The sequence below is a fragment of the Mesoplodon bidens genome (assembly GCF_964165515.1).
Source record: "Mesoplodon bidens genome assembly, chromosome: 1".
Taxonomy (NCBI): Eukaryota; Metazoa; Chordata; class Mammalia; order Artiodactyla; family Ziphiidae; genus Mesoplodon; species Mesoplodon bidens.
The window spans coordinates 80,030,755-80,053,866 of NC_138176.1; the positions used below are offsets into that span (position 1 = coordinate 80,030,755).

Below are 23,112 nucleotides of genomic sequence, written 5' to 3' on the forward strand. Positions count from 1 at the left end.
TACTTAACAATTTTTTAATGATTAGGAAGCCATTTGCACAAGAAGATTTCACATACCATGAAATTCTAATTGTTGAGGATTTGTTTTTGATTCAGAAAGGTTGGATTTCAGATACCATTGGTAAACATTTTAAGCAAACAATCATAAGGTAAAAACATGCTTTTCATTTATGTGGCAGATGAATGGAGAATGGACTCTGATTAGATGCAGCAGACAACAAAAACTCAAACTTTGCATGATTTAAGTTGACTATGAGGGGATGATGGCTCTTTGAATTATAAAAAAAGGAAACCATAGATGGCTTTGAGAAGTAGCCTCTGGTCTTCCAATATCTCTACAATAAAGACTATTATTCTTAAATTTGTGTTATAAAAAAATGACCATGACCTAAAATGCTGCCCATCAATTAATGGGGGTTAAAAATCAAAGGGAAAATTATAGTCTGTGGGAGTATTATATGAGCTTACTTAGTAGTAAGCAGACAGAAACTTTGCCCAAAAGACATATATACACACTAATATAACATACACATACATATACATACACTTCATTCTTCCTTCTTCCAAGGTTACCAGGACCAAGACAAACGTTGTTTCTGGCCATACTGAAAAAAGCCAGGATGGTCTGATCAACCCATGATCTTGGTCTCTTGTGAATCTTGGATGTGATTTCTTTGCAACATGACCCAGAAGTGATCTTATACTGCCACAGGCAATAATAGGAGGTCCTAACCAATTACTCCATTTCTCCATCCCATTTATGATTTTTCTGGTGTTTGATGAGCTAGATGATTCTCTTCGGGTGGGCAGTATCCTCTCAGATAATTTTAAGAGGAAAGTCCTAAGATTAATAAAAATCAGTAACTTATATAATTATGTCCAGTGACTAGTCTTGATTAAAGAGATATGGAAGCAGATGGTTTTCATGATTTTTATTACATTTATTCCCCATTCCATTCCAGAAATCAGGCAAACACACAATTTAATATGATTTAAAATGTAATAGTTAATTTGTGCTATAATCAAATATTTGGACAATTTACTGCCTTTCTTTGGATGATCAGTATTGTGGTTCCTCTCCTGTCATGGACAACCTTTGGCCATTCTGTTTTTGACCTTCTGTAGATCAACAGGATGAGCAGGAACGGATTGAGGAAAGGCTGGCTTATATTGCTGATCACCTTGGTTTCAGCTGGACAGGTAAAATGAGTGTGACCCATTTTTTTCAACAAAACCTGCTTAGTTTAAATGACATTGTTGCATCAGCCAACTGTCATTAACAATGAAAAAAGGTATTTTTTTTTCTTTCCTTGAGGAAGACCACATGGAATAGTGAAAAGAATGATACTATGAACTAGAAAATCCAGGGTCTGCATTAACTCACTGTGTGAACCAGGGCAGGCCTTATATTGTCTCTGGCATTTTGAATAATAAAACTTTACATTAAGAGATTTTGAGAATATAACAAGCACCACTACCCTCCTTTGGGAGCTGTGGATATCTAAACTTTGGGGAGATTATTGTGTTTCAAAACCATTGTTAGTTGTAATTGTCATAAAATTTAATTTGAGATTCAACCAGGGCTCCTTGTTTTAGATACCTTGAGTCAGATATCTTCATCCTGAACAGTACTAAAATTTACTTCAGATGAATGTTTAAGTACATATGAATGAGATATTTAATAATTTTCTGAGAGATGGGTATGTTTCAGTTTAGAAATTGTATGTTAAATAATTTTTTAATGGAAAGTGAATTCTAAAATCAATATGGTTTATTTACAAATCATGAGTCGTAGGTTTTAAAAGCTATAACCTTTCATCTTTCCTGCTATTTAACATATTAAAGCAAGATTGTCCAACTGGATTTTTTTCTTTTTTCTGTTTTTGTTTGTTTGTTTGGTCTGACTTCCTTTTATGTCACTTGTGACTACTTAATTGAAACAAGCAGTTTAAAGTTAATATTAATCTCCTTTCAGTTTCTTAAAAATTTGGTATGAAAAGGAGATAGGAGTCATAATATCCTTAACAAAGATAATTGATAATGTAGAATAAATGACTAAAGCATTTTAAAGTAATTTAAAAATACTGAGCAGATTTATTTAATTGAGGGATTTAGGGGAAGGAAGGGTATCAAAATATCCCTGATTGACTGACTAAGTAGGTAGCATTCAGAATTATTTATTTTGCTTCTTAAGTATTTATGAGTGTATATATTAAACATAATATCTATTATAGTTGGTGAAAATTCAAACCTTACAATCACACTGAATGATATAAAATGAAAAGTAAATAAGTCTTTCACACCTACATCTCGTCTTTGAGCCCCTTTCCTCAAAGGTAACTGCTAACATTTTCTCATGTATTTAGAAAAAAATCTGCAGTGCCCACATCTATGCTTATTATTTAAAAATAAGCAAAATTTTACTTAACAGTAATCTTCATAAATACTCCATCAGCATAGAAATATCTATGGCATTCTTTTAAATGGCTATTTAATTCCACTGTATGGAGGTACCATAATTTTATCAATGGCCTTTGTTGATGGCTACTTAGGTTGTTTCCTGTTAGTGGCAGTAGATATCTTTGTGCACCGATAGATTTTTGTGGGTGTTTCTATAGGGCATATTCTTAGGAGGAAAAAAGCTGTGTAAATATATGTATATTTTTAATTTTGAAAGATATTGGCAAATTGCCCTCCAAAAAGGACACCTCATTCACACACACACACACGTGTGTGTGCATGCACACACACCTCAATGTATAAGCAACCATATAGAATGTTAACGGTAGACTTTAAAGGAAAACTTTGAGGCTTCTTCCCTAGGTCAGTTAATCCTTCCCAGACCTTTTATTTATGTGACATCAAATCACAGAAAGGAGTTTATCCAACCACCATAATATAGCTACAACCAGTATTTATCCAAGTACCCAGAAACAGAATTTATAGTATTTGCAAGTCCCCTAATTATGATTAAAAGTGAGACATTGTCTCTTTCCACTGTTTTCAGTCATTTATTTTCCATTGTCTTGGTTAAGAGTATAAGCCAGTATTAATGGTCTCTTCCAAATTTTGGAATTAAATGGTCCTGAATTTACATATTTTATCACCATTGCCTCAAACTTACTATTGCCACTATGACAGTGATCAATTCTATACCCAAATTTAAGGAAAATATCCACAGTTAGTGCTAGAAGAACAAAGGTATACGTGAGTCATTTCTAATAAGTAGGAAAAAATAAAGGAACTCTGTTACAGCAATACAAAGAACACATCATTTACAAAATCACAATGCAAGGTGTAGAGACTCAAACTATGAAGTTAATGTATTTACAAAGGAGTATTTTCTCTTTTAGAATTAGCAAGAGAACTGGATTTCACTGAGGAACAAATTCATCAAATTCGAATTGAGAACCCTAACTCCCTCCAAGACCAGAGTCATGCACTTTTGAAGTACTGGCTAGAAAGGGATGGGAAACATGCGACAGGTAGGTGGAGAGCTATATGTAAAAGGCAATAGGCTGGAGGTAGAAAAAAGTCTTGTTCAACAAACCTTTTATGCAAATTCAGTAAAAAGATAAAATGACAGGTGCCATCAACCTGAAGTGCTACTGTAAGCAAATGAGAAGAAGCTGTAACATTTCTCAAATAGGCATGTTGCATAAAAATTCTTGTACTGTGTTCCTTTGAACAGCATTAACTAGTGGAAAGTGATACTAGCACTGGCTGCTAACAGGAAAGTTATCAAAGTCCTAAAATTTTCTATGTATTGACAGCAGACACACTTGCTTTATTAGCAATTGTCTTGTTGATGGTGCATTACATTCAGTTCCTGCTTCCTTTACTCCTAAATAACTAAAATGGGGGGGGGGCTTCCCTGGTGGTGCAGTGGTTGAGAGTCTGCCTGCTGATGCAGGGGACACGGGTTCATGACCAGGTCTGGGAGGATCCCACATGCCGCTGAGCGGCTGGGCCCGTGAGCCATGGCTGCTGAGCCTGCGCGTCTGGAGCCTGTGCACCGCAACGGGAGAGGCCACAACAGTGAGAGGCCCGCGTACCACAAAAAGAAAATTAAATAAATAAATAAATAAAATAAAATAAAATGGGGGAAAATGTCAAGTAGATATTCTACATAATGATTTATATATGATATTCTGACCACATCAAATAAAATGGGAAGTGATGCAGAACATAACTACTTCTTATCCCTCAGCTGGTCTAAGTTTGCCACTTTGTTTAATGCTTCTTTGAAGACCTACCTAGAGACCTTCCTTATTTACATCTAGCCCACATTTATCTTTCTTTCTCTTACCATTATTCTAGGTAGGATTGCCAGATTTAGCAAATAAAAATTGAGAGCACCCAGTTAAATTTAAATTTCAGATAGTCAACAGATACTTTTCTAGTATATCCTACGCAATATTGGGGATATACTTTTACTAAAAAAAATTTGTTTTTTATCTAAAATTCACATTCGACAGGGTGTCCTATGTGTTATCTAGCAACTCTACTTTTAGGGCTTATGCCCATGCTGTGTCACCCATTTGGTACATAGGTCTTGTTTGTTTGCTTACTTTTACAAAGACCCTTAATTGGGCTTCGGTTGTTTTTTGTACAAACATCAAAATTTTAGTAAATTTTTCCTATGCTTAAAATATATCACCAAAAAAATTCAGTAAGGCAACTAAATGAAAGAGATTTTTAAAAGAGTAGCCCTCAGATGTAATAAATAGTTTTTCTCTAATATCCCAGATACCAGTCTCATTGAATGTCTCACCAAGATCAACCGAATGGATATTGTTCATCTCATGGAGACCAGCACAGAGCCTCTCCAGGAGCACATCAGTCATAGCTATGCAGAGATTGAACAGACCATTACACTGGATCATAGTGAAGGTCAGACAATTTGTGTACATGTATGAGTGTCTATGATGTATGGTTAATTCAGGCAGTTGGACCCACTGTCTTCCTTTTTTCAGAGCGTCGACCATGGACTTTGCTGATACGTTCTTCTCCTGAGAATTCCCTGCCCATTTTAGGTGCCCCCATCCCTCTCGTTCTTTGTTATTTCATCATTGTCTCAGTCAGCGTGGGCTGCTATAACAAAATACCATGAACTGGGTAGCTTAAACAACAGAAATTTGTTTCTCACAGTTCTGAAAACTGGAAATTCAAGATCAGGGTGATAGCATGGCTGGGTTCTGGTGAGGGCCCTATTCTAGATCGTACATGGCTGTCTTCTTGCTCTGTCCTTACATAGGGAACAGAGAAATAGCTAGCCCTCTGACCTCTTCTTATAAGGGTGCCAGTCCCATTCATGAGGGCTCCACCCTCATGACCTAATTACCTCGCAGGGTTACCACCTCTGAATACCATCACGTTGGGACTAGGGTTTCAACATATGAATTTGAAGGGCACCCAAACATTCAGTCCATAACAGCCATCAACATGGATGATCCATCCAGTGCCCTTTCCTCAGCTCCTTGATGGCACTTCTGATACTTGTGTCTTTTACTCTACCTTAGTGACCCATTTCTGTGCCCACAACCCAAACTAAATCATTATCAGTGACTGTACTACTTCCAAGTCCTAACTTGAAGCATTATACTTACATCCTCTTTTACTTCTACACAATAATTCTGCAAACCCACTGGACCTCTAGTCATTGGTCCTACCCCCTTTTCAGTATTAAAGTTTCTCGAATCCACCCTCATTCACTTCCATGCTCACTCACTCCCATTCTTTCTCCTTCTCTCTGTCTCATTGCTATTTTTACACTTTCTCTTGTGTCAAGCCTCCAACATTACTCTTCTTTTTATTTATTCCAACCTGATGACCATACTTCATATTCCTTAGAAAAAAATAGGAATACCTGTAAGCAAATGTCCATGTTCTTTCACCACAAAGTCTCTCAACCTAAGTGCATCTCAGTGCTTATACTATACCTTCCCTGCTGTATGAAATGGTCTTCCTTTGCTAAAGCCATCATCTCTTCTTTTGTACTGGATCTCATCCCCTTTTACCAACTATTGACTTCACTCCTGCAATCACCCACTCTGGCTCCTACAGCTAGAACATTGTCAGCAGCACTGAAACGTGCTTTAATAGATCCCAGCTTTAAAAACAAAACAAAGCAAATAACTCATTTCACCCAATATGCTCCCCTGTATGACTGCTCTGTTTCTCCATCCATTTCATGGGAAATCTCTTCAAAAGAATAGTCTAACTTTTCTGTCACCACTCTCTACTTTCTCTCTTCCCTTCTCTCTAGAACTGTCTCTAGAATCCACACAAGTCAGGTTTTGTCATCACCACTCAACAGAAAAAAATCTTGCAAAATTAACCAATTGTTTCCTCATTGCCAAATGCACTGAGCCATTCTCAGTCTTCATCTTCCTTTACCTCTTCTTAACATTTGACACAGAAAATTAATCCCTTCTTCTTAAGACATTTTCTTCACTCACTTTCCATGATAACCTCTCTTCTTGTTGTTTTTTTAATTTTATTTTCTTATTTATAGGACAGTCTTCCTCAATGTCTTTCTGCAGCTTACTTTCCATAGGTTTACATGATGGCATGTATTACTGTTCAGCAAGAGCCTCATAGCTCGGCCCATCTCCCATCTCTCTCCCTCTTTCCCAAGTCCCAGACACCTGGCCTCTGGGCTGTGCCCTGGGCACCCTACACCTTCTCAGGCTTCCAGGCTCTGGTGCTTCCTCTTCCCTGCATTCTGTAGTTTTCTTCCCTAAGATCACCAGGTACCTTTTTCTCTCACTTTATTCAGGCCTCTGCTCAAGCATCAGCTCCTAAGAGGAGCCTTTTCTGACAAATCTATCTAAAAAACTGACCCTCTTTTCTTTGTACCTTTACCCTGGTTTCAGAAATATGAATCTGCAGAAATGCAAGTTCAGTCAGGCCAGAAGCCTCTTCTGTTTTGTTCACTGCTATGTATCCAGCATCTAACAGCACCTACTACAGTGTTGATACTCAATATATATCTACTGAGTGAATAACTAGATAGATGAAGGTCAATCACACCTCTGCTGAAAGTTTTTCAATGACTTCTTATTGCCCTTGCTATATGAAATTCCTTAGCTTGGCCTAAGAGACCCTTCATCAAAAGAGTACTAACCTCAGAGTGTTGTTTAATACAAGTTAATACTTGCAAAGCACCTAGAATGTTGCCTGACACATAGTAAATATTCAGAATGTGTTAGCTATTTATTCTTATTATTATTAATGCTCTTCTTATCATGTAGATTTATGCCTCAACTGTCGCAGTTGATACTTGCCTGTCTTTAGGCCTCCTTAAGATGTCATACCCTCTGCATTTTTTTTCCTGATTCTTTAACCCTGAGTTGGATGCTCGGCATTCATTGACTGGCACCTGTGGCCCAGTCACTCTGCATTTAATTATCTCTTACTTGCCTGAGCTTCCCTAGATGGTCAGCATCTTGAAGGCAGACACAGTGCCTCTTTCAGCTTTGTAACCATGACCGATCACAGACATGGCATGTAGTGGTCGCTTAATAAATACCCACTTAATATAGTTTAGCTTTAATTAAATACTTAATTTAAGTCGTTCTCCCCTGTAGGGTTCTCAGTACTTCAAGAGGAGCTATGCACTGCCCAGCACAAGCAGAAACAAGAGCAAGCTGCTTCTAAAGAGGACGAGTCCTATGATCACCCTCCCATCGTCTCGGAGGAAGACATTTCTGTCGGTTACTCCGCTTTTCAGGATAGCATCTCCAAAACTGAGGGCGACAGCTCAGGAACAGAGCTCCTTCCCCAGACTCACAAGGAGCAAGTTCAACAGGATTTCTCAGGGAAAATGCAAGACCTGCCTGAAGAGTCAGCTCTCGAACAGCAGGAATACTTGTGAGTTCCAAAAGAAAGCCTATGCAGTGTCATTGCAAAGACACAAGCCAATATGCAGAGGGTGCCAAGCATATACAAGCGTAAATCGTTTTCAAATAGTTTTCAGAACTACAGGGAAAAAAGCAAAGTATTTGAGACATGACTGTGACGGCGTTGTATGGCACAAGCCTGCTTGAACCGACTTCCAGTTCCATGACCTTGGACAAAGGCGTAAGCCCTTTGAGTGTCAGTTTCCACATCTATAAATTATGATAATAATATACACCTTATTCATCTTACAGACTCAAAGGTCAAGGATATGCCTGTGAAACCATTGTTGAAACTGTAGACCACACAGTTATTACTTGTATGTTTGCTGCACCTCACTTCTCTGTATATGTGCCTGTCACACCCTGGCTGGTTCAGAAGGTGAACAGTGACAGTGTAGGTGAAGCAGCCCTTGTGTATTTCAACAAAGCTATGAGGTGGCTAGCAATAAAAATAGAAATGCAACACAGATTACTCACACAGAATGAAAGCCCATTAGGGGTTGGGGTAGGAATAAAGAGAAGTCTTCTAGAGCGCTTCTGCCTAAAGGAAGCTGCAGAGCGCAGTCGGCTTAGAACTCAAGTTCTGGGCTTTCTGTAAGCAAAGGCAAAAAAGAGTTGTATAAATGACACTTATTGTCTAGAAAAAGCAACCAGATCATGAGAAAGGCAAGCGTGTCCCAGCCCTGAAATGTGAGAATAGCGTGTCAGGAGGCTGTAACACAGCATCTCCTTTGTCCTTGAGTGAGTTTTGTGCTGGAGTCACTGGAACTTGAGAAAAGGGTGAAAGGGGTATTGAAATGAGCTTTTCTTCCATGGAGCACTGCCCCCTCACCCATCTACCTTTAGATTGTAGGGGAGAGCATAAAGAAGAGGTCAGAAAAAGAGAGAAGGAAAGAGAAAAAGATGGGAAGCAAAGAGGGGTTATCAGAAAGGCACTTTGGGCATTCAATATCTATGGAGTGACAGAAATTTAGAAAGAAGGAACAGAAAAAGCAGATAATTTTTTTCTTTTAGGAATATTATAAAGATTACATTGCTTATCTCCAAACTATATCAGTAGAAAAAGTTTCAATGCCAACAGATCTTCCTATCAAGTAACGCAGTTTTCTGGATGGATAATAAGAATCTCCCTATATTTATGATTATGGTAACTATATTAACATGGGGTTTATATATTACTTTTTTAAAATTTTGCCAAATTTTGATCCTTGCTTCAAAAGCCTTATTGTCTACAGATCTTTGTTATATAAACCTCCTCAAATCATCAATATTACCTTGAGTTATCAAAGGAAAGATGAAATTATTATTTATTAATTATCTCTACTTTGTGGAGATTAGGAAATGGTAATACATTTGAGGATAATTTTTATTATTTTAGAATACATTTTTCTCAATCAATGCTAGATCAATGAACTGTAACTATATTCTATATTTTACATATAAGTTTTATTCACATTTCATTTCTTAGCCAAATTTACAAAACCTCTTTAGACCTTCATGGACTGTGAAGACAAGTTCCATCTTTCCTTCCAAATCCTTTGCATCAGCAGGGGCGGAAATGCATATGCTCTCATGGTATAATTGGGCTTTTCTGTTTCAGTGTGACAACCCCAGGGACAGAAGTGTCAGAGACTCAGAAGGCTATGGCAGCATCTGGCTCTCCCACCAAGACACCTGAGGAAATCAGCACCCCTACTGAGGAGGAGAGGCCATATCTCCAGACCCCGACATCAAGTGAGCGGGGAGACTCTCCCATTGTGCAAGAACCCGAAGAGCCCCCAGAACGTAGGGAAGAGAGTTCACCTCGAAAAACCAGCCTCGTAATAGTGGAGTCTGCTGATGATCAGCCACAGGCCTTTGAAAGGCTCGATGAAGATGCTGCTTTTCAAAAGGTAAAATCTCCTCCTCTATTTCCTTGCCCACATGTAACAAAGCTACAAACCTTCTCCCAGTTTCCATTTCTCTGATGGCTTATGTTTTCACAGAAAGGTTTGCCAAATTAATTAACTTGGGCCAAGGGAAGCCCTCAATCCCTTTTAATATCTGAGAACCGGTGAATCTAGAAAAAGATGATACATGGTTCCAATTCTAGCTACTTGACCATCAGCCCTAATTTTATAGCTGGAAACACTTTTGCTAAGAAAAATGAACCCTGGGGTGAAACAATATACCAGATGTAGCTTTTCAAAATTAGTAATCTTGAGCATAAGGAAGACTAGTGAGGGGAATTAACCGAGCCTCAGGTAAGTAAGTCGGCCCGCCATGGGAAATTGCTGGAACCTGCACTCTTGTTCATTAGGTCCGTGCTGTCAGGTGATGAGCGCACAAACTGTGGATATTGAGTGGGGTTTACTCCCAAAACAAATTTTTCTCATTAGAGGAAGGATTATTTCCAAGCGAAATCTCCTTATATTTATTTTAAGAATGACTCAGAAAAGGGACATTATGCCTAAATTGATGTCTGGTTCTAAATGTCAGAAAATCGATAGCAGCATGAATATGCATCACTGTCTTTCCTTTGTCTTTAAGTGAGCTTTGATGTTGTGAAGAGAGGTGGAGAAACTCATTTAAACTATTTATTCTCAAAATGTGGTCTGAATGGTTCATATCCCTCAGCTTTAACTGGAGAGCTTGATCCCTCCCTACTCAGGACTCCTGAATCAGAATGAATCCCAGGGAGGGGAGGAGAGGGGAGAAGAATCTGCATTTCAGTAACTCTGTAGAGGATTAAATTAGATATATTTTTCCTTTTTGGATTCAAAAATGTATGTTGAAGTATTTTTAAAGCATGAATATACATCTTTTAGGAAAGAATGTTTTATAAAAGTTAAAACTCTGGGGGAGAAAGTGATACGGCATATCTTTGGGCTTAACATCTACATTTGTTTTTGTTCACTATGAGTGTGATATCTGCTAGCAGGATTTATCTAAAATCATAGTTTAAAATTAGCGGAGGTCCAGGCAGATGAGAACTGCTCGAAATTTTGGCAGTTATCTTAAATAATGAATTCATCCCATGAATGGATTTTTATTCCAAGTTTGCCTTTGTATAAAATAATTCATCTCCAAGTTTTTGGCTTAAATGAATCCTAGTAAAAATGTTTGGTAGATGCTGTCTGGACTTAAAAGTTTCCAATTTTAATCTAAGAATCTATAGGCCAATTGAAGCATAGGCTTGAGACAGTTATCTGGATAATTCATATATTTAATCTGTTCTGTGTATGTAAATAAATTTTGACAAGTTGTCCTGTATTCCACATTATTTATATGGGCCTGTTCTACTTATTCTTGATGAATTTCCAATTCTTCAGCTTCCTATTTTGACCCTTATCTTCTCATGACCCTGACTTGAGGGTCCAATTTCAATCACTTTTCTTGCTGACCATATTTCTAGGCAGCAGATTCCTAAGTGTATTTAAAGAATAATTTGGTTTAAAATGTACATGTTTTCCTTTAGCAGGAAAGAATATAGAAATATAAGTGGTATTTTAAACTGTGTTGACAAAATTTAGTTGAGTTTTCTTTTCTTTTTTTTAATAGCATTCCATTAGGAAAGAGTGATTCGATATATAGCTCCCAAGACATACGTTTTAATCTAAAGTTATGTTCTTAGCTCCAGCTTTGGCTTTGGGCCAGACCCATAAAATTGGATTGGCCTCTGCACCTCAACTTCTCTGCAAAATGAGTCTAATACTATTTGTAGCCTGTTCTTCTTCCTCTATCTTGCCAGTAGGGAAATGTACTACTGGCCAGATAATAGCCACAGGAAATTTTGACTTCCTGCAGAAAGTTCTGCTACAAGAATTAAGACATTTCTCTACCTTTGGTTGGATCATTCTAAGCCTAAGCCCAAGAGGCAATGGCTCACAAGTATTTATTGTGCTGCCTAGGGTCTATGTTTACATTCACCAGGAGTTTGAGTCCAAGATGTAATGTTGGCAAGCTGCTTGTTTCTTCTGATGGATTTTGACAGATGGGTGCTCAGACAGCTTTCAGAATCCAGAATTTTTTTTTTTCATTCAATGAACAAAAAGCTATATTCTCACTGAAGTTTGAGCTCAGCATGCACTGTTTTCACTCCTGCTGGCTTTTCCACCAAAATCACCATGAATAAAGCTTTCAGAAACCAGTGTGAGCTAAAGCAGAAACCAGTAGTGAAGACATTCCTTAGCATGATAAAAAAAAAGTGCTTCCATGCTTCCACCAGGAGCTAACAGAGGAATTAGGTGAGCTGGAGGCCAGCTCAGATGAGGAAGCAATGCTAACTACCAGGGTTGTCCGCCGACGAGTGATTATTCAGGTACCAGCTGTTAAATTACTGCACGTCCGGGACAGTTCTGTCCCCGTAACCCTTCGAGAGTGACCGACCTGGAATGGAGGGCTTGGCATGCTCCTTTGGTAGTGCATGGCCTTCAGAAAGCAGATCCCGTAACCCTCCTAAGTTCTGTTTGTGAAGAAATGCAGCGATAATGACATTCACCACATACCTCCAAGAGAGCAAAGAGCAAGATTTAGCCTCTTCAGTTCCACCCACCTCACCTCTGGCTTGTCTGTTTTTGCTTGTTTGTTTGTTTGTTTAAGTTTGAGCTAACTTTGGTCAGGTTCTCTAGCATGTTGTTACCCACCTTTTTTTTTTTTTTTTTTCTTTTAAACATACTACTTGACAGGATTTGGCATCTCAGCAATGCTTCTCAAAGCCCCTTTAATTTTCTAACGTTCCTGGCATTGTAAGCACTTGGGAGTAATTCCTCAGCATTGATGCCAAACATGGAAGTGACCCTTTTCTTTCAAATGTGTAGGGAGATGATATGCCTGACATACCCCCGGAAACAGTCACAGAAGAAGAATACATCGATGAGCAGGGACACACTGTGGTAAAGAAGGTATTATCTTAAGTATCTTACCATGGTTCATTTCAAGCCTCCTGTCTAAAATGTATCAGTACCCTGGCACCCTGTCACTCAAAAACAAGATACATGAATAAAATATCTTCCAGGTTACTAGGAAAATCATTAGGCGGTACGTCTCCTCTGATGGCACAGAGAAAGAAGAGATTACGATGCAGGGAACACCACAGGATCCCATCAACATTGAGGAAGGGGATGGCTATTCCAAAGTCATAAAGCGCATTGTGTTAAAGAGTGACACTGAACAGTCGGAGGTGAGACCATCTGATTCTCCAGAACTAATTTTATGAAGAGGTTTAAAATAGAGCTCACAAGAGATGGACGAGATTGCTTATTCCTATTGGCCTCACTTCTCCCCTTTATAAGGCAGTCTTCGTTTAGTTACACATTCATTTTTTTCTTCATGATTTTGTGAAATTTTTAGATAACCATCAGTGAGATTTGTAACCATTATACTCATTGTCTTTGGTCCTTTCTAGTTCTACTTTCTCTTTAATTCAGTTGACTGCAGCAGAAATCCAAAAGTCAAATTTTAAAAGACAGCGATCCCATCGTCTGGCAAGCAGTAGGTTCCGAAAAAAACTTGTGCAAATGGACTGTGGTGCTTTGCCCAGTCGGCAGTAGCAGCCTTCTGTAGGGCACCTTAGATAAATATTTGATTTACAAACTTCTGCATTTCAGAGTCACTGAAATTAGGATCCAGAAACTCACTTGATTTATAGTTTTATTTCTTTCTGTTTTACTTCCCTCTTTCAGAAACATATTTACTCTTTTTGACATGTAACTTGGGAGATTATTACCATCTTGCATTCATTCACATCCTCAAAATGTAATTATTATACACATGAGGTTCTCTAAAAATCTACATTTTCAGTTTCTCATAGCTCTGTCAGTTCCTCCTTTGGAGGTTAATTTTGACTTCATAATGTCAAAACAAAGCATTTACACATGGGAAAAGAGAGTTCATCCACAGGGTGCTATGTCTGCAGTGCACTGAGCAGTCAATTTCTCAGTCATGAAGCTTCCTGACCAATTTTCGTTCAAGTGACTAGTTAAGTGGTTGATTTGGTACTGTGTACATATAGTCATAATATAGATGTTACCAACTGATTCTAGATTTTTCTTCTAACTGCTTCTTATTGACAAAATGCTGTTTTCAGGATATACCATTGTAATGTGTTTTTTAACATAGAAAAATTCATCATTGTTACATTTTGGCAGTTAGAAACTGTATATTGTATGTCCTTCACTCATCAGGTAACTTTGTCTGAGCCCAGCATTTTGTCCAGTACCTCACAATTTCAGGCTGAACCAGTGGAAGGCCGTAGAGTCAGCAAAGTTGTTAAAACAACTGTGGTACATGGAGAGAGGATGGAGAAGCATCTGGGGGATTCTAGTTTAGCCACTGATCTTCCTTCAGCCAAAGATGACTTTGAAGAGGTATAACGCATCATCACTTTGTCTGTGTGTGTGTGTAGGGGGGTATTTTATGTGTGCTTTGTGTTTGAGAAGAAAATGATTTATCATTGTGTCATTCCATACATGTATTCATGGAAGGATGCAGAATAATTCAAGAGAGTAGAATTCCTGTTTGAATAATATGTACAGTGAAATAATATTTTACTCAACTTACTGTGTTGATTTGTGCCACCTTAAGAGCTTTAAAAAATCCAAATGACCAGGATTCACTTCAGCTCAATGAGAATCAGAATCTCTGAAGTCGGGACATGATTGTACGTCTTGCCTAAAAGTCCCAGAAGTGACTTGCACTCCCAATTAGTAAGGGAAAGAAACAGATATTGTACATTATCTTTGCTAGCTAATATTCTCAGATATTTCCAATGATAGGCATTAAAGAAAATTCAGGTATCTTTTATTAGTTAAGTTCTGATTTTCAATAATTAGGAAACAGGTCCACAGTGACATCCACAAACACTTATTACAATTCAAAAATCCCAACATTCTGGAAATCACCTAGTGCACTGTGGTAACTTAAATGAGAGGGAAGTCCAAAAGGGAGGGGATATCTCTACGTGTATAGGCTGATTCATTTTATTGTGCAGTGGAGGCTAATACAACATTGTAAAGCGACCATACTTCAATAAAAATTAATAAAAACCCCCACAACTAATAGATTGGTAATGCTACAAATGCCATAATTGATAACCTTATATTAGCATTTTGCAATTAAAAATGAATTGGCTTATTTTATATAATAATTGAATATTTTGTTTCTATATCACCAGTTAAAAGAGGGTTTCAGGCTGCTGCTTATTGTCTAGAATGTTTTTCAAACTACACATTCTAGGTCAAATCAATAAATGAGCAGTCAATTTGAATAAAATGTCACAATTTTCTATTTTTAATTCTGGATTTGGAACACTGAAGATATCAAAATGTTGGTATAAGAATTTTGATCCAGTGAATGGAATTTATGGTGCTGGTGAAGATCATCTGAAATAAATTTCCATATCTTAAAAAAAAATCCCAACATTCTGAAAACCAAAACAAGTTTTATAAGTTAGTAGCAAGCTAATTTGGCAATAAAACTTAATGTGAACTGACATGGGGCTGTAATGACTTGGCAGTCTTTTTTATTCTGCAAGAGTGAATGTTCATGTTTTGCTATTGATATATCAATGGCTTTGATTACAGGATGCTGTCCCTATCCTATCTGAGCTATTAGAATATACAGTATATACATCATATTACCTTTCTAAAATCCAAAAGGAAAAAAATTCTGAAATCTAAAACACATCTGGCCCCAAAGGTTTCAACTAAGGGACGGCGGGCATGTGCAAACATCTTCAAAACATTCTTTGCTATTGAAACATTTTGAAGTTAAATGTTACATGTATGTCCTCTTTTATACCCACAATATGCATTGAGATTTTATATGAATGCATTGGGATATTAAGAGCATACCTTATTTTAAATACTTTTAGTTCTTCACATTTTGACAGCTGGTGACCTTGGACAATCAAAAGATGTATTATCTGATTATACACTTTGGGCCTTATTTGTTCGTTGCTTGTTTTTGCCTCTGGTCATTATTCATTGTATTTGTTATTAGAGTCTCCACTGCAGAAAGAATGCAGGTGAGGCAAGCACAAAAGTAGAAGTCAACCAGTATAGTTTGCAAGAATTGTAAAATAATTCTCAATAGAACAAATCTCCCTCACAAATGGGAGAAATTTAACAGACTTGCTAAATAAAACTCAATAATTAGATCTGCCCCTAAGAATTGTTTTTCTTTATCCTTTCAAGCATGTTTTTTTATACTATTCATTAAGCAGAGTAATAGGTTATGTTAGAGTCTATGGTTTATGATGGGTTTTGTCTTCTTTTCTTTTTTTTCTTACTTCAGGCTCTGAGTTACACAGGTAGCCACATGAAAGTCCACTCCCCCAGTTTAGTAGAGAATGAAGTCCTGAAGGAGGATGGATCAATACTTAGAAGGTTTGGGTTAGCATGGGGTGAAGCTTTGCCAACTAACACCTTTAAAAAGTTTTCCAACTTTAAGAAAAGAAAAATAGAGCCCCTGCATCTACCTTAAAACCCCTTGGAAACTGCAGACTCTCCCTGCATTGTAAGATTTTTGTCAAGTGTGTCATCCCTGAAGTGTCCTCTTGATGCTTTAAATATAATACTAAGGCATGATGATAGTCAGACAACTGTTTACACAATCGCTTCCTGGGTTTCAGCAAGTCATCAATTTCGTTGAGGCCAAGCAGCTGGGATATTCCATTGTCAAGCACAGTAAGAGGAATCTAATCAATTGCTCACAAACTAATCTTGTGACCAGCTGCCTTCAGCTCTTGGTAATCATTCCTTTGAATGGCACATGGTTTTTTTTGTTTGTTTTTGTTTTAAACAAGCTGCTTCATGACTCTGCATGTGAGTGGCAAATAACATGAGCATGAGTGGCAAATAACATGAGCATTGAGGTTTGAACCTCAATGCACCTAGCGAGGCTGAAACCAGGGGCTTTAATAAGTTAAGAAAGTATCATAAAAGCAGTAAGCAACTCATATTTGTGCATATGAACAGGGACTAGCTATGAGGCTTTTTAGTCCACCCCCATCCCCATCACCTATTTGATGTGTAAACTTCAGCACTGTTGCCTTGGTCTACCCTCACCTCTCTCTGGGCCTCTAGCAGCACTGTGAGGATTGAGAAAACGTTCTCAGCTTTGCAGTGAAAACAGACAATGGAAATTGAAGTTACTGTTGTGCTTTTCACTTCATTGAAAAGAAGAGATTGTCATTTATAGTACTCTACAAAGCTATGTTTAGCCTGTAGGACATAATAATTAGAACAGTGAAGTTAAAGGTTCTGTCACAATTCCACCCTCCAACCACATGTGAAAAACAGCCCCAGCTAGGAATGTAAAAGAGAGTAATTGCTCACAGAACTTTAAAAATGCTATATATGAATTAAGGATAAAGTGCTTCTTATACTTTGAACTTTTAAGTCTTTTACTCAATCATTCATATGGAACCACATAAACCACAGACACCCTAGCATCATGAGAGCGTCACATGGGAATAGATTTAGAGATCAATTAATCCAAAATTCACAATGACAGCTGGTGAGTTGCGAAGCTAGGGATATAGACATCTCAATCCAGTTCCACAGCTACTTAGTCATGGAAGTCTATTTGTGACCTGCAACACTTTATCTTATATGTTGCTGAAGACATTTGATCATACCCGCTGATTGAGTCGTATACATATGCGTATTTGTAAACATATTCATCTACATGTGTGAGCACAAAACACCAGGGAATGTCATATGATAGAAGCTTATCCCCTGACACTAATGCCATAGAGGTTTTTACTAGCTCTTGGCAGCGATAGTCAGATATTTGCCTTTTGGGAGAAAAAAAATATATGTGGATGCTGAATAGTTAGAAAACATAATCTGATTTCAACCACTGGAACCAAATTTGACCTTTTTATCAAAAGGAACTAATTTAAGTTTGCTTTCAGATACAAAATAATTCATGTAGAATCAAAAAAAAGAGGAGGTAAGAAAACACAAAAGAAGGAAGGAGACAAGATGTCCAAAGGAAAGCCAGAAGAGTTCTGGCTGAAGTCAGCCATCTTTTAAAAATCAAGGTGATCTTAAGAAATGCATAGAGGTGTTGGAAGGTAGAGTAATGCTAAAGGCAGCCCATGGGCAGAGCCCCCAGCTTCTGGACACTAGGAATCCATAAGGAAAATGCTGGATAAAGCTACGAAAACTGATCCTTCTGATGGTGGTGTAAAGCAAGGCTGCATGGCGTCGTGGTTACAGATTCAAGCTCTGGAATCTTTGACCTTTGGCCCCGCTGTGTAGTAACTGGATTATTTTTTATTTGGAGCATTGCTTAAATTCTCTGAGATCCAGTTTCCTTACTTGTTATTATAATAATAGTACCTGGCCCATAAGGCACGTTCACCACATATTTGCCGAATGAAGAATTGTATTTACTAGTAGAGAGGGAGGGACTTCCCTGGTGGCGCAGTGGTTAAGAATCCGCCTGCCAATGCAAGGGACACAAGTTTGATCCTTGGTCCGGGAAGATCCCACATGCCGCCGAGCAACTAAGCCCGTGCGCCACAACTACTGAAGCCCACGCGCCTAGAGCCCATGCTCTGCAACGAAGAGTAGCCCCAGCTCGGTGCAACTAGAGAAAAGCCCATGCACAGCAACAAAGATCCAATGGAGCCAAAAATAAATACATAAACAAGTAGAGAGGGAGAAGAACTGAGAGGGAACAAATCACAGTATGATCATTTTCAAGCAAGGATACAGGAAAATAATAGTAATAGTACGTCAGAGCCGCTTTTCTCAAGTAATCGCCAGTCTGATGAAGGGCCAAGAAAGCAGCACACTGTTGAGTAGCTGTAGGAGGTATAAAATGGGCCAGTACTTGCGCTCTGGGAAGACAGAGGAAGGATTTGTCTCTCAGTGGTTTTTTTCCTTTCCCTCTCCCTTCCCCACTGTCTCCAGATGGAGCTTCAGAGGCCTGGGCCAACCTGCAACTCTTGCTGGTAGTCACCTGCCTTTATGCTGATAGAATATTATTCCAGTTTTTAAAGACCTATATCCCATGGAAAAGTTCTCTTAGGACATTTTCGGGAAGTTTGAGCTGGGTAGTACTTTAAGGATTAAGGTATTTTAAATAAATTAAATTAAAAACTGTTTTTCATAGCCTATCAAAAATTACATATGGAATCACTGTTTCAGGAGGAGCCATGTTCTTTCCTAATCAAAACATGAATGATTGTGTGGTTACTTTTTGAGAGAATCATATGAAAGCACAGTTTCATTTATTTGAAATATTTCTTAAAGGTTTAAAAAAAACTCCTTGTTCCAAAATACTTTTTAAAAATCTCATGAGTCATTTCAGATAGGAGAACCATGTTTAAAAGAAAGAAGGGAAAAGATGGCTGTACTTGTTCTACTAATAGCCCAGTGCAGAAATATCTAGAGGTTAAGACAGTAAGCAGTACTTTCCTATCATGGGTACTCTCATACCAAAGGTAGTGGCTGCCTTTTAGCCGTGAAGAAAGAATATAATGTTCTCTTGTCTGCTTTCCTCCAGGACAACAATGAGTAAAGCTAGAACCCAGAAGAGGGCTGTGGTGAAGGACCAGCATGGAAAACGCATTTACCTGGAGCACCTGGAGGATGTCCCAGAAGCACTAGTCCAGGACGACCTCCAGCATGACCTCAAGCGACTCCTTCGGCATTTCTGCAAGGAGGACTTGAAGCAAGAGGCCAAATGAGAGGCTGTCCAATTCTCACAGCAGAAACCACACATTCACTCGATATGCAACTTCCCGTTTCATTAGAGGAGTGAACTAACTGGCTTGATGAATGGGATTTCCACCCTTAGCATATACACTGCATTTTATTTGAGTTTTTCCCCATCCTCTTTAACTGTAAGCTAATTTGTGACCAAAGATAGCATCCTTCATCCTGGATGCTGTATCCACTCCTTTGTTGTGTCTGTGCTCACCTGGGACCTGGCCACCTCCATTATTCTTCTTGGCTTCTGCACAAGCTCCATGAAAATCCATTGAACAGAAGAACTTCACCTGCAGACCTCTTCAAATGACGATACCTAGGAATCCTTCAAAGAGATACCCGTGTACAATATATATAGCTAAAATGCTCAGACGAACAACATATTAAAACCACTGCCTGTCATAACTACACTGGGCATCATGGAATAAAAGGCCTCTAGGAATTGCTGAACAATGGTTCACTAAGATATTGCTAACACAATCGAACGTAATACAGTTCTCCTGCAAAAGAAGCACTTCAGACCTACCATGTCCTTAGAACTTCCAGAGTAGCCCTGGCTCCTAGTGAAAGATGGGTTCATAACCTTGAAGAACTGTCCTAACTAAGCACTTATTGCTGGTGCTGGCCAGCTGTGATTTATGACTCTCCAGCAGCCACCGAGGGAAGTGAGGAAGGGAGCCGTGGCAACGAGGTGAAGCAGTGAGGTATTCAGTTGCCAGCAGTGGCATCCTGCAGCTGTCTAGCATCTTCAGGTCCTTTAGATTTGGGACATGTTGGCAGGGTATTTTAAAAAGCTATAACTACTGTAGTTTTCCAGTTTTCATTGCTGCTTTAGCAAACCACGCTGTCTTATTGGTGGTACTTTCTCCTGGCCACTGCACTGTAGATAATTCATTGGAAACAAGATTCGCCCCCTACACAAACGGTTAAACTCCTTCACCGTGCTGGAGTGGTTTCTTTCATTTTTTTTCTTCCAGATTTATATCTTCTCTAATACCTGCATGTAGCATTTAAGAATCAAACCACAGTTCAAACCCATCTTCTAATCACATTGATGGTTTTCATTCTTTTTACCCTCAGCAAGCACTTTTCACTTTTCAGCTAGGTCTGTTTTTTAGCTTGCAGATGAGATTGAGAAATCCTGAAAATTTGGGTTTGGGTTAAAATTTTGGGTTTATTTATTTGAAATCCAAACTCCCTTGGAAGCCCTGAAGTGCCTTTGTGCACTTTCCTGTTTGTTTGTTTCAAAGAAGGGACTTTAATCATCTGAGTGATTTCCATGTCCTATTCCTTATTCCTCTAGTGGTTGAAGCTGTGTAGCATTTTAACATATATATATATATTCACAAATATATTCATATAAACGGTATACATTTTGAATCAGTTATTTGTTAAAGAAAAGTATATTAAATGAAGATGAAATTAAAAAAATTTGAAAACCAGAGTCTATCCTCCAGGGATTAAACCTTTTCGAATTCTATCTGGTCTTTTCCTGTTGTGCAAAAATGACTCATTGTTCTGAATGGGAAAAACAAAGATGACAAACAATGGCATTTCATCATTTCAAGTAATTTTGCCAAGAGAGAAGATTTCCTGGGAGGGAGGTTTCCCACAAGCCAAATCTCCTAAGCCTCGAATGCTAGCACGTTTGGCAGCTGGATAGGAAAGAAAGCATCTTTGGCAGCCAAAATGAAGGAGGCCAATGGTGAAACATTTTGGACATACCATGGCCTCCTTGTCTACACCTTCACTGGAGCTCAAGAAAAGCATTTCTGTTGTGTTATTTGCAGTGCAGATGATGTCTGTGTAACAACATAATGGTTAATCACCTTTTTTTGATTTTGATTTTTGCCGTGTAATCAAAAAACTTGAATAATGTGAGAAGAAGTGAATTTTCAGTTGATGAATCAGCATCTTGTTCCCATGGTGATAACACTAATTGAATATATCTATGAGGGCATGTATTAGTTAATGGAAAAAAATACAACACTAACAATACATAGCTGCAATGTGTACAATGGCTGATTTAATTAAATAAAATGTACAAGTGTTAAGTGTGGCAACAATGATTTGTTCTTCTTTAGCACTCACCTGTGATTTCAGGAGGTAAGACATTATTAAAGAGATGAAATAGATGTGAAGCCAAAAGAAAAACAGCTTGCCTTTGTTCTTTTTATTTGGTAACTGAATATGCTGTATGCCCAACACTGTTTAAGCACTGGGAGAAACAGAAAGGTTGTATCCCTGCTCTCAAAGAACTTTTATTGCTATCGTTATGCAAAGGGAGAAAAACAAAGATTTAGTTTTGGGATCACTAGTAAATGAGAAATAGGAACTTGTGGGCTTGGAGGAGATGAGGAGAGGGGATCCAGGGGTGGGCAGCACAGAGAGGGACCCCGGATTCACTTCTCTCCTGTAAGGTCATGGCTCTCAGGAAACACCTTCTGCCTTTGGGAACAGTGTTTAGCTCTGGGGTTTTATTTATCTCTCGTTGACTGAGAATTAGAAATGAAATGGATCTGTTAATAGAAATAAAGACAGGGCAGGAATATGCAAAACTGAAATCAATTTTGTTTGGAGACGATTTTGGGTTTTGCTTTTTGAAAACTCCCTTTAGTGCTGCTATAGCATTTTTTACTGCAAAAAACAGAACAGAAAGACATGGTTTACAAATTAAGTTTTATTTAAATCTTATCTAGTATGAGATAGGAAACTCACTGGATCTGGCTTATCTGCCTGGATGATTTACAAGATCTTCCAAAATTAAAGTACCAGTTATGCTTGAAGTATTTCAAAGAAAAGAGAGTCAAAGCTAAAAAAATTTTTTTCCAGAGTGGGAGTGTCTGTGTGACCATCCCTCTTCCTCCCATTTGTTTCATGTGCTGTGCTTTCTATTGACAGGGACTCTGAGCTTCCATTTCCTTGAATTTGATTAAGGAGGTTAAAGCATCAGAGAATGTTCAGTGTCTTCCCATGTTTAATTATGTGGTGTGCAAGCCCAAGCAAAAAAATAGGAACAGTGATCATATGACCTTTTACAGAAATATATTTAAAATGTGAAGTTGGGGGAAACCCTCCAGACTGAGGGGAGATTATGCATATCTTATAAATGACTTGAATTAACCATAAAGAGTTGCAAATTAAATACAGGCACATTGAAACAAACTTGAATTTGAACTTGAGATGCCTGTGTCATTTATGTCATCACGGAAGGTCTGGGTGTGGGCAAGTAGACAAGCACATGAATAAAACAGATAAAGGGAAGTTAAACGAATATTTAATGAGAACCAAAATCACTGCAAGTTTTTCTTATTTCATAAAGATGGTCTGCTTGTTTTCATTATGTTATATATATAAAAAAAAAAGCTGTTTGAACAAGTCTGTTCACAAGTCAGTCACCACTCCCTGCTTAAAAACTACACTCTCCTTCCTTCAGTTAAGGTATGCTTTCTGTTTCTGATCTAATTAAAGCTAGAATTACAATCTTGGAATGAATCACCTATG

General features: G+C 38.2%; 1 protein-coding gene across 25 annotated transcripts in view; it reads left to right on the plus strand.

Annotated features, from left to right (window-relative positions):
- Positions 1–21,662, plus strand: part of ANK2 (ankyrin 2) — a 720,153-nt gene extending 698,491 nt beyond the window's left edge. For 15 of the 25 annotated variants that reach the window (XM_081237049.1, XM_081237030.1, XM_081237027.1 and 12 more), the window contains 11 exons: positions 1,125–1,199; positions 3,353–3,484; positions 4,749–4,892; positions 7,592–7,874; positions 9,504–9,795; positions 12,111–12,203; positions 12,703–12,786; positions 12,900–13,064; positions 14,068–14,250; positions 16,178–16,269; positions 19,403–21,662. In XM_081237049.1, coding sequence (XP_081093175.1) covers positions 1,125–1,199; positions 3,353–3,484; positions 4,749–4,892; positions 7,592–7,874; positions 9,504–9,795; positions 12,111–12,203; positions 12,703–12,786; positions 12,900–13,064; positions 14,068–14,250; positions 16,178–16,269; positions 19,403–19,586 — 1,727 coding nt within the window. In that variant the 3' untranslated portion in view covers positions 19,587–21,662. The remainder of the gene's footprint in view (positions 1–1,124; positions 1,200–3,352; positions 3,485–4,748; positions 4,893–7,591; positions 7,875–9,503; positions 9,796–12,110; positions 12,204–12,702; positions 12,787–12,899; positions 13,065–14,067; positions 14,251–16,177; positions 16,270–19,402) is intronic. The other 10 variants (XM_081237043.1, XM_081237038.1, XM_081237039.1 and 7 more) reach the window with 1 other exon arrangement.
- Positions 21,663–23,112: the final 1,450 nt, after the last annotated feature.